This window comes from Lates calcarifer, linkage group LG19, assembly GCF_001640805.2.
Source record: "Lates calcarifer isolate ASB-BC8 linkage group LG19, TLL_Latcal_v3, whole genome shotgun sequence".
Taxonomy (NCBI): Eukaryota; Metazoa; Chordata; class Actinopteri; family Centropomidae; genus Lates; species Lates calcarifer.
The window spans coordinates 16,166,337-16,177,821 of NC_066851.1; the positions used below are offsets into that span (position 1 = coordinate 16,166,337).

At 37.1% G+C, this 11,485-nt stretch overlaps 1 protein-coding gene and 2 long non-coding RNA genes across 3 annotated transcripts; 1 reads left to right on the plus strand and 2 right to left on the minus strand.

The window, feature by feature from the left end:
• The first annotated feature begins 1,234 nt into the window (after nucleotides 1–1,234).
• Nucleotides 1,235–5,564, plus strand: LOC108874941 (uncharacterized). Its single transcript, XR_001959800.2, has 3 exons — nucleotides 1,235–1,437; nucleotides 3,036–3,239; nucleotides 4,520–5,564. It is a non-coding gene; the product is annotated as an uncharacterized LOC108874941 (long non-coding RNA).
• On the minus strand, nucleotides 4,192–7,975 carry LOC127143625 (uncharacterized). The gene is made up of 4 exons (XR_007815197.1): nucleotides 7,543–7,975; nucleotides 6,390–6,453; nucleotides 5,573–5,635; nucleotides 4,192–4,546 (listed from the first exon to the last, which is right to left on the minus strand). It is a non-coding gene; the product is annotated as an uncharacterized LOC127143625 (long non-coding RNA).
• A 1,613-nt stretch (nucleotides 7,976–9,588) lies between these two features.
• fabp7a (fatty acid binding protein 7, brain, a) lies at nucleotides 9,589–11,021 on the minus strand. The gene is made up of 4 exons (XM_018663534.2): nucleotides 10,854–11,021; nucleotides 10,457–10,629; nucleotides 10,226–10,327; nucleotides 9,589–9,906 (listed from the first exon to the last, which is right to left on the minus strand). Exons 1-4 carry the CDS (start codon nucleotides 10,924–10,926, stop codon nucleotides 9,856–9,858), a joined length of 399 nt encoding a protein of 132 aa, XP_018519050.1. The 5' UTR covers nucleotides 10,927–11,021; the 3' UTR covers nucleotides 9,589–9,855.
• Nucleotides 11,022–11,485: the final 464 nt, after the last annotated feature.

Here is an 11,485-nt window from a genome sequence, read left to right on the forward strand (position 1 = left end):
TGGTGCATACAACCCCTAACTCCAGTAAGTGTGGTGTAACAGCTGGAGTTTTATGGCAATGCTCCACTATAGAACCATGAGAAGTTGTGGGTGTTTTGTTCCCAAAATGACAGCACACTGCCCTGTCGCTCAATATTTCTGAGTTGTTGAATTGTATTTAAAGAGATATTGCTGCTAGAATAACAAAATACATTTTGATTCACAGCGACAACAGATTCATATTTATTTCTATTGTGTTATCCAAATTGTAGCAAGACTCACTTTTACCAAGTAAATGTGCAATACATAAATATTTTATCATCTCAGTAATGACATCAATGTATGTTTGTCTAATAGTCCTTGAATTAAATGTGCATGATTTGTGAGTGTGTGTTTTTTTATTTTATGCTCTCAAATGTTTATGATATATTCTTTCCCAACTGAAACTTTGAAAATGGCAACACTAAATACTTGAACTTATGAATCTGGGTATTTGTCTCTCAATAGTGTTGGTAACATCAAATAATTACAACTACATAACTGTAATTAAAGTAACCTCACTGTAAATAGCTAAATGAATGGAAAACAGACTATTTGCTGAAAATAATGTTTTGTCCCCAAACAATTAAAACTGAAACTCCTTTTAACTCACAGTTAAAATCACATGATGTCATTAGTCAGCTGGACCCTCATTATGCCTGTAAATAGTATCAAATTGACATTAAAACCTAGTAATGCAAGTGTGGCTTTTGTAAATCTTGCCTTCTTTGCCTTTGCAAACACCCATAGGTTCAAGAAATAATCAGTAAGTGTCACTTCTAATAGCGTAGGGTGATCGGACTCTTGCTTAAGAGCTTGATTCTTAATGACAGAGTATGCAGGTATCAGATCAAATAGCATAGGCTACTAAGACACTTGTTTGGACAGTTGGAGGAATAATATTCATATACTCGGGCCCTAAAAATGTGTCTGAAAGACCAGTCAAGCAGCTGTTCCACCTTAATATAAACTCATTAAACCCCACATATTTGCAGGGATTTTACCTCTGACGTGACCACAATTAATTGCACTAGTTTAAAAGTCCGAAGAATGAGATACAAGTTATACATCTTATCTCCTCTCTCTATCCAATTGGTGTTTTTCTGCCGTTGTTGGCTTGCGTGTGTTGTCATTGGCCGCGTCGTGTGCGTCATCGACCATGACGACCTGCTGGGAGGAGCGCGGAGAGGCGGAGAAACGAAGTCGGAGAAAACAGATTAAAATCAACGTCCAAAGCGTTGCTGCTGTTTGTCAGTACTGTGAGAAAAGGTCCTGGTCGAAGAAGCCCGGATGCTAAAATAAACTCTGATGCTGCTTTTTTGTCGTCAATGAAGAGGTCTGTGTGCTAAAACAAACTCTGGAGCTGCTTTTTGTCGAACGCGAATGAGACTGGACGCTGAACACACGTGCGGCGCGAAGGTAAGGCAAACAATTAGCAGCTAGCGTTAGCGTTAGCTTGGAGCGTTAGCATTAGCATTACCTTGTAATGATGTTTAATTCAGTTTTCAGTCGTTTATATCGCATGGGTAAGAGTGTGTTTGTGTTTCCGTGACTGAGGTATCCCTGACATGAGTTATGGACCCCCAACATGGACAGGTGAAAACACAAGGAGCTCCTGATAGTCTGTTCAAATCCCTGTTGTAATTGTTTAGTCACTTTCCCAACATTTTACATCTCTTTGTAATTTTGTGTGCCATCCTGGTCATTTTAACTCCGTTTATAGCGGCCTATCATGCCGTTGTCGTCGTTTTGTGTCTATTTATGGTCATTTTGTGTTATATTGCATCTGTACCTGGCTGCTTTACACCTGAATGACAATGTTAGCAACAGCAAAGTTGAGGTGCGGCCTCGGCCATGCCCTGACGAAAACTCAAGCTTTTGATAACTTTTAACCACAAAGGCATCAACAGCATGCTGACTGAGTTTGAAGTCGATAAGATTAAATTTCTAGGAGGAATTAGTTCAAATATAATGTCCCCAAATGGCGAAAAACGAGCAAAATTTGTACATCTGGGCATGTTAGAATTTTGATCCGGATTTTGTCCACGCATGACAAACTAAGCCCAATGAGGGATCACTTTTGAACGTTTCCAGGAAGCTATTTTGCAGTGTATTTTGCCCATGCACGAGATCTCTAAAACACATGAATTTTCACCAGATCTGAAGCATGTGTAAAGTTTCCTGAGTTTTTGAGCAATTGGATACCCTCAAAAAGACGAATCATTTCGGATGGAAATAATAATAAGAATCAGCGCAATTCCAATAGGGCCTTCGCACACTTTCTTGCTCGGACCCTAATATGTGGTCAAATATGTCACAGTACAGTAAGGTATAAATGTCAAATGTTATTGTCAAGGATCAGTTGAAATAGGATTGAAAAATATCAGAAATTCTTAATTATGTGCATGTGCTAGACATACAAGACTATACCATACAAAACATCAATTCTAATTCTCCATAAAATATTGAGAGAGTTGTTCATAAGTGTGTTCATTTTAACTGTTGATCAGTGGGTGATTTTAAAAATATCTCAACAGTATTTAACAACCTTATTTACGTAAAAGTTTAAGACCTTTGTAAATTTGGTTATTATTCATTAAATGAAAACAACACAAAACAAAGACATTTTAAATGTGTGTTAATAAGTAGAGGGTTGAAATGTGAAATAATGATTCTGTATGTGACTGTGGAGGAAGAAATACTCAGACTTTTTACTGAGGTATAATAAACAATTTAAAACAAGTTAAAATCCTGCATTCAAAAATTTACTTAGGTGGTATTGTTTATTATTGTTGTGCAGTTCACAGTAACATACATGACTGCTTCAGTGATTAGTTGTTAGACGTGCAATTAATTTAACTGTTTCACAAATATTTTTTGTTGTTGGTTCTCCAGGAGAACCAGGAAGCCCTCTAATGTTTAATATTTATCTGTTTTCATGGTTAAACTGTTGATGAGGAATAGGTTGTAGTGTATTGATCATTTTCCTTTGTATGTTTCTCTTTGATTTCCTCCAGGTGTCACCACTTTGTCCGCAACATCGTCCACTATCGCTGAGACATGGTCCATGTTCAGAGAGACGTTGCTGAGGATGAAGAAGACATAGTCCTGACCCTTGTAAAAGATGACAGAGATGTTGTCCATGATCAGAGACATTGTCCATGCTTCATAGAGACCTGCGCAAGAATCGGCGGAGACTGGACCAGGACATAGACCTCCAGGTAATTCACAAACAGCTTTACACAACTGTCCAACACAGAACACTAACATTAAATTGTTTATGTTCAGTATTCAACATATCAGAAAAGCATTATAATAGAAGTAATCTGCAATATAAAAATATTGTAAGTAATCTGTATTAATACAAGAATTGTAAAAGTAATTAGCAAAATCAGAAGTAAGATGTAATAGTCAAAGTAATCTGTTACTAGATGTAGTCTGCCACAGTAAAAGTTATCTGTAAATTTAGAAGTAATGTAATAAAAAAAAAGTAATATGTAATGGTAACAGCAATCTAATATTACAGGTAAGAGTAATCTGTAATATATAAGCAATGCAGAAGTAATAGTAATCCAAAATAGAAGCAAAATCATGTATAGTAAGCATCGAATGTCAAATGTCATAGTATAGAAAGGTGTCAAATGTTATTGTGATTGTTAAGGATCAATCAAAACAGGATTGAAAAATATCTTAACTTCTGTTTAATTGTACTTGAAAAAATACCATAGCATAGTAAGGCATCAAAAATTAATAGTATACTAAGCCGTCAGAAACTGTCATGGGTTAGTAAGGCTTTAAAAAATGTATGTTTAAAAATATGTATTTATGTAAAATATAGTGAGGTGTCAAAAAACATCTAAAAATGTCATAGTATAACTTTTGAAATAAGTTACTCTATTTTCAAAAACCAGGCGTCATCAAAAAATGTAATACTATAGAAAGGCGTCAAATTTCAAAGTATAGTCAGGCTACAAAAAACATTCAAAAATGTCATAGTATAACAGTTGAGTTTCCCTATTTTTGACTATTTGCAGCTTGCAGTTAAATTTTATAATTGAGGCTAAAAACTCTCTGGCTAAAAGCCATAACCCTAACCCTAACCTGTAGCTAAAAATATTTACTTATATACAATACAGTATTAAACAGACTGGCAAAATATTCAGTGTTGACAAGTATTTATTTGATCCTTTATTAGTTCCACAACCTGGAAATTCAGTGTTGCAACAGCAAAAAATAAAAAAGGGCATTATATATACAAGACAAGATTTAAAACAAGATAATATATAAATAATATGAACAGTATAAACAGACTACATAGACAGTATTAGATTGGATTTGAATACTGGTATTGCACAGTTTGAAATAGCAAAATACCAAAATGAAAATCCAACCCACAAGGCATAAAAACATTAAAAAAAAAAAAAAAATGTCAGAGTAGTATGTCATAAAAATATTTAGATTGATCAGTTTCTGTGATTAATGCATGTTCTTGTCTCTGCAGGAGGAGAAGACGACAGCAGCTGAAGACCTGACGTGGATGAAAGAAAACAAAGTGTTACAAAGCTGTAATTAGATAAAAGACATCCACCATCTAACTGCTGTAAACAGTGCTGGTTTCCTGTTGTTCAAGTGAAAACACTTTGTTTTTCTCTACCATCTGTAATGTAGTCATGGGCACATTTTCCAAAGACTTTATTAAACACCTGAGAATATTCAGCAGCTTTTGTTACAACTGTTAAATAACTGTATCACAATAGTTAAATAATCACAAAGATATTCATAGACATGTTCCTCTTTGGAAAATGTGCTCATAACTACAATAACCCTAACTCTGTCCAGCTCTAACAAATAAAATAAAGTGTCTGTCTACATTTTTGAGTTGCATTTTAAGAAGAAAAATTATGATTCTCCTGTTTTAGACCTATTTTTAAACATTTTGAAATTCTATTTTTTTACCGTTCTGTATTTATTTTTTATGGTTTTATACTTAACTTTTACAAGGTTTGACACTTATTGTTAACACATATAGTTTTTAGAGTTTTTAATTAATTTTCCAAAAGTTTCATACTTTTTTTTTTTTTTTTTTAAGACTTATAGGTTAAGGTTTTGTACCTAACTTGTTTAAATTTATTTTGTACAGGTTTCATACTTAATTATTAGACCTATTTTCAAAGGTTTTAGATATAGAAATACTTTTTAAGTCTATGTAAAGCAGTTATACCAATGGCATTCTGAGTTAGTCACATTAAATTTTTTGAAGATTGGTTTTATACTTAATATGTAAAGGTTTTCAATTAACCAATTTATTTGTACGTTTATTAAAAGGGTTTTTATTCTATTCTAAACTAAGGTTTTATATTTTCTGATTCTAAATATGTATATAGTTTTACATATTTTTAAACTTGCTTTATGCAGCTACATTGTTGAAAATACTAATTACAACTGATAAGTTACAGCAGCTTTAATTTGTTGCTATTTGTTCCAGACAAGAGTTGGACAAACTGTAGCTGAGATAATGACAGAGTTAGACTGAAAAGAATAAACTAACACTGACCTGACTGAAAATGTCTTCACGTCTGTCTCTTCTCTCTCTGCTTCAATGGTTGAAGTTTGAATCCTGTGGAGAAAAATACAGCAAACATTAGTGTAAAGATGTGAGTTTTAACACATCAAAATAAAAAGCAGAGTTTGTTTCTGGGTATTTAACTTCAAATTGTCAAAAGATACAGAAGTAAAAAACACTAAATCTACAAAGAAACCAGTGTGTGGACTAACTGTTTCTGGACTAATCAGAACTAGTCCAAAAGTTAAATTTGCTTTACACACAAAGACAGAAAATGCTGCTGCTGACTGGAGAACTGACTCCACCAGCTCCTGATATTTACACAACAGCAGTGGATAGAAATGTTTGATTCTCCAAAGTCAGTTAAATTTTGATCAATACACTACAACTTATTCTTCATCACTAGTTCGGCCCCAAAACAGATAAATATTTAATGTTATAGCTGAACCAGAGCAGGAGTTACAGTTCAGATAATGGGCTGTTTACTGACAAGAAAAATCTTCACATCTTTAAGAATCAATAACAATGAATATTTGGGAAAAATTAACTACAATGATTATCTTAAATTTCTATATTAATTGTTTGTCAACCAATCACTGAAGGAATCATGCATATTTCTGTGAACTGCATAATAAAAACTTTCACTTAAGTACATTTTTATTTTGGGTTTTAACTTTTGGTATTTTTAAAAATAATAAAATAAATAAATAAAATTATTAAAACCAACTTTTTTTGACAATTTATTTAATTTCAATACTAAACTCATCAACACATTTTTTCAGACTGAGTAAAGTTTTAGGACACATACCTGTTTGGTTTTTAAGGCGAGAGCTGGTGCTTCTGTCCAGGCTGCAGCAGCTGAACGAGTAAACCTGGAAAACACAAGTACAACACAAATCACCTTATTAAAAGAACAGTTCACCTCCAAAACGTACAACACTGAAAACTTAACACTAGAACCATGACACAGGTTGAGATTGGAGGTGAATAAATCAATCATGTTACTAGAATATGACTTTATTGATCTCCATTTTTTTTTTAAATAATAATTTCTAACAGTAATCTGAGCTCATACATTGTGATCTACTCTTGTGGCTTAAAACTTGTGGAGGAGCACAGAGTTAAAATCTACTTTTCAAGCTTGTATTTAACTCAAAATTGAGTCTTTAGTCACCATAAACAAACTTCTACTCAATAATATACACAACAGGAGATCAGTGGATGGCAACAGACAGATTACTACCACAAAGCTACAAAGACACACAAACGGCAAAAAACTAAGCCGCAAAACAATCACAATGAGATGCTTAACTGCCACACTGAAACACAAAATGGTCACAAAGAGACGTTAAATGGACTGGAATAGACACAAACCTACAAGGACACAATACAATGCAAAACAACCAGCTAGAGACGCAACACTATGTAATACCACCACAGATAGACACAGAATGATCCCAACATGATAATCTGCCATAAACTGTTATGTTTATTTATAAATTATCAAACTGAAGTAGAAAAAAGCTTTAACCTACGCAAATAAAAACGACGACAAAGGGGGGGGAATCCCCTAAGACATCATGTAAAGACAAGGCTAATTCTAACACCCAAGTGAAAACAGTCAGGTAAAGGTAAATATAAATATAAAACCACCGCAAATGACCACAAACCGATTACAACGAGAAGATAAACCACTATAAACTGAGCTAAAATGACCAGAGTGGAACACAAAATGACAACGAGACGCAAAATGTCAGGACAAAGACAAACAGGGATTTACACACTCGATCACCACGAGTCCATTGTGAGATCAGTCCATGTTAGGCACCTCAGTCACAGAAACTCAACCACACTCTTACCCATGCGATATAGACGGTTGATAACAATTAAACGATATCATTACAAAGTAATGCTAATGCTAACGCTCTCCAATAACGCTAGCCGCTAACTGTTTGCCTTACCTTCGCCGCAGGTGTGTTCAGCGTCCAGTCTCATTCGTGTTCGACAAAAAGCAGCTCCAGAGTTTGTTTTAGCACACAGACCTCTTCATTAACGACAAAAACCGCTCCAGACTTTGTTTTAGCGTTCAGACCTCTTCATTAACGACAAAAAGCAGCTCCAGAGTTTGCTTGAGCATCCAGGCCTCTTCGGAGACCACGTTGTCTCACAGTACTAGCAAACGGAAGCAAGTTTTCAAACTCGGTTAAAATCCGTCTTCCGACTTCCGTTTCTCCGCCTCTCTGCGCTCCACCGTGAAGATCAGAGACAGTTCCGTGTATGCTAAAGATGGAGAGAAGCTTCTGCCGCATGGCTATATATACATCTGTGACAAACAAACAAACAGACAATTAAAACATTGAATAAATAAATAAATGTGAATGGATGAGAGGTTTAATCAATTTAAGTCACCATTGGCTGTATATAAAAAGATAACACACTGCACAGATCACATAAACTATACTTTTTAAAAGTACCCTGAAGATATAATTAATTAACAACAACAAACAAAAGTATATGAAACATATGTCTGGGGAGGTGTTTGCGTGCCTCACTGACCTTGGGAGCTATTCCAGCAGAAGTTTAGTCTTCAGGTGGGACACCCAAGCTGGACAGGTCACAGGGTGGAGGCCTGACAAAGTGCCATTCACTTCTCCAGGTTGGGGGTTGGATACATAGCTAATAACCCAATTAGATAGGCAAAAATGCCCTCCACAAAATGTGTGTGAAATACTCCCCCAGAAAATAGCTGCTGTAGCAACGATGCTCCCTTCACATTTCTGACTGCCCCCTCATATATGCCTGCCCTGTGTAAGACAATGGATCAATAGAGAATATACCATAGATAGTCAAGTCTTCACACTGTATTTCCCTAATGGGGCCAGAGAGGGGTTACTACAGGTCAGCTTGCACCACTGACACAGATTCCTCACAAAGAGGAAACTCCTGCTGCTCTCCTGGGAAGAGCACCGGGGACACTTGACTGCTATCTCTCACTGCTTCATTGGAATGTGATAAGCCTCCTTTTCTGTGATTGTGCTGCTGTGAATATTGTTACATTCATTTGCCTGAACTCGTCTTTTAACTGTTTTCACCCCCAAATACTTATGCAAATCATTTTGAGAGTAGAGGCAGTTTTGACTAACTATAACTGGAGCATAAAGACAGATTTTGATTGAAATTAATTCAGTGGGCAACGGCCAAATAAGTTCCACTCCAGTTGCCGCAGCTTCTTTGTGTCACAGGCTATTCAGAGGTGGCTAAAAACTTGGCAGCCTGTGCGTTGAGACAGGAAGAATGGCCACTTGTAGTGACAGCGTTCAGTAGGCTAGACACAGATCGCAGGGCAGAACCAGGAGACTTTAACTTGTTTCAAAATGAGGAAAAGATGGAGGACACTTTAAAATGAAAACACTGTGGAGTCCTCTCCTCTTGTTTAAGATGCAAATACTATCAGTTGGACAAAGGTGTATTGACAGAATCTATTTTTAGACTAACCAGTGAATATTGGATTGATACAAACTGTCCACAACCTGTGCAGTGTCCTCCTCTCTGCCTGTCATGCCAGCGGCAGCATTCAGTCACGGTTGGTCCACACCATCGAATGATGCCTCTACGTAATGACACCACAACGTTAACCGGATTATCCCGAGGCGGGTGACATCACCGCCCCCCCACCCCACCCCACCAGCTCCCTAGCCGTTCTCTGACCATCTGGGGGGTTACTACAGGACATTCATGGCAACGAGTTCAATGGTCACACTGGCTGCTGCTGCTGCACGGCCGGCTCTGGCCTGCACCATCACCCTGCAGCTGTCACCTGTGACTGACCCATCACAGGGACCGCACTGTTCCCACAATTTCAGTCGGTATTTATGAAAAGAAACGCGGGGCTGCATTCAAAGATAGAAAAGACACCCTGTGTGCAAAAGAGTACTCTTGAGATAAAGTGGTACTGATGGTGCTGTGGTGACTTTTAAATACCAAATGAAACGCCTGAGACACTACAGTTTTAGTCAAGTAGTTTATTTTGTCCCTTTTTTCACGTGGTACACAGAATGAAACAGCTCAGGCCTTTCACAGTCTGAATTTCTTACAAAAGGTCTTATAAAAGATTCCCCAAAATATTTATCTCACGTTAAAACAACAAATGAAGTGCAAATCACTGCATGCAATAAAGACAACATTTTTCTTTTTTTCCCTTATAAAATAGGAGAACAACTTGTTGATCTTTCGAAGTGCTGGGATGATTTGCTCTCTTGAGTGGATGGTAGAGTTCAGGCTTTCTCGTATGTGCGGACTGCCTGGACTCCCTCAAAGGTTAAAGTCTGTGATGCAGAGATGAAGAAAAGGGAAAAGATGACAAGAAACAGTTAGTGGCATTTTTAATGTAATGTCTAGAAATCATGCATATGTTTTTTTTCAGTGCATTTGGGTTATATGACATCCCTTATTGCACCATTACAAAGGAAAGGAAAGGTCTGTATTTTGTGCAGCGCTTCTGAAGACCAAGGCAGTTTTAAAGATGTGCATAGGTGTTTATGGGGCAAAAGGCTCCATAAATTGTTAAATGTAAGAGGTACAAAAAGATTTTTTTGCATTTGTCACTGCAAGTGTTCATGTTGTAGTTATTTAATTCAAGCTTACCATCACCATCTTCCCGTCCTTGATTTCTCTGACAAATTTGGTCTCTTTCCCGTCCCACTTCTGCACCTGCACAAGTTTGTCTCCCTCCATGGTGAAGGTAGACTGCAAACAGAAACAGTGCATAAGAAGTACAGACCAACATCACATCTCAAAGTATAAACTCCAATTTATAAGCTATAAAAGTGTCTGTACCGTAGACAAAGAGTGGGGGTTAGGGGTGACTCAGCTTACCTTGACGTGTCGGTCATCAGGTGTGGTCTCGTCAAACTCCTCTCCCAGTTTGGAGGAGATCTCTGTGTTTCTGAAGGTGCTCAGGGTCTTCACCACTACTTTATCCCCATCTTGGCTGATCGCTACTGTTGGTTTAGTGACATTGCCCACTTGTCTTGTGGCAAAACCAACACCTGTACAAAACAAAAATAAATCTATTCTTAACAGAGCTGATGCATAACAAATTACGACACTGACAACGATTAATTTCATTGATTGTCTCTACTTAAAATTGAGGGAAAATGAGCAGTTATTATTCCAGTAACATCACTGTGGAATAAAGGTAGCCTGCAGCAGACAACTTAGCTCACGATACATAAAACTCTCTATTTAAAAAAAACAATCCAAACTTGCTCACCAAGTGCCTTCATATAGTCATCAAAGTTCTGGCTGTCGACCAGTTTCCATGTAGCGCAGAAAGCATCAACCATGTTTGCAGATGTCACCGGTCCAGGTCCGTGTCACTGTGTCAGTCAGTCTCTCCTCTCCGTGCAGTAAATCCTGCAGCGTGTCTGCCTGCCAAATTAATGCTGCAGCAGGGGGCGGGGACGTAAGCCGCGGCGTGAGACCTGATTGGATGATCCTAATGCTTTTTTTTAATAAAAATTATTAAAAAAATAATAATAAAGTAGGTGCAAGGTTTACCACGTCTACGATTTTAGTTTAGCGTGTTAGCATGCTAACATTAGCTATATGACACTAAGTACAAAGCCAAGAAGTAAAGAAAAAACAACACCCACTCCAACCACAGCCCGTTCACCCTGCTGCCACCTGGCAAGCGATAGAGATATCTAAATGGACTGTACTTATATAGCGCTTTTCTAGTCTTTTCGACCACTCAAAGCGCTTTACACTACATTCACCCCATTCACACACATTCACACAGCACATATTCTATATTTAATGTGCTTTCTAAACACATTCACACACATTCACACACCGATGTGACACACACATCGGAGGCAATTTGGGGTTCAGTATCTTGCCCAA

Bases quoted from the DNA above. Each gene is read 5' to 3' on its own strand.
- fabp7a (XM_018663534.2), bottom strand. From the start codon at position 10,926: ATGGTTGATGCTTTCTGCGCTACATGGAAACTGGTCGACAGCCAGAAC. The intron at 10,630-10,853 runs GTGAGCAAGTTT...TGTTTTGTACAG, and splicing joins TGACTATATGAAGGCACTTG to GTGTTGGTTTTGCCACAAGA. The intron at 9,907-10,225 runs GTAAGCTTGAAT...TCTGCATCACAG, and splicing joins AGGACGGGAAGATGGTGATG to ACTTTAACCTTTGAGGGAGT.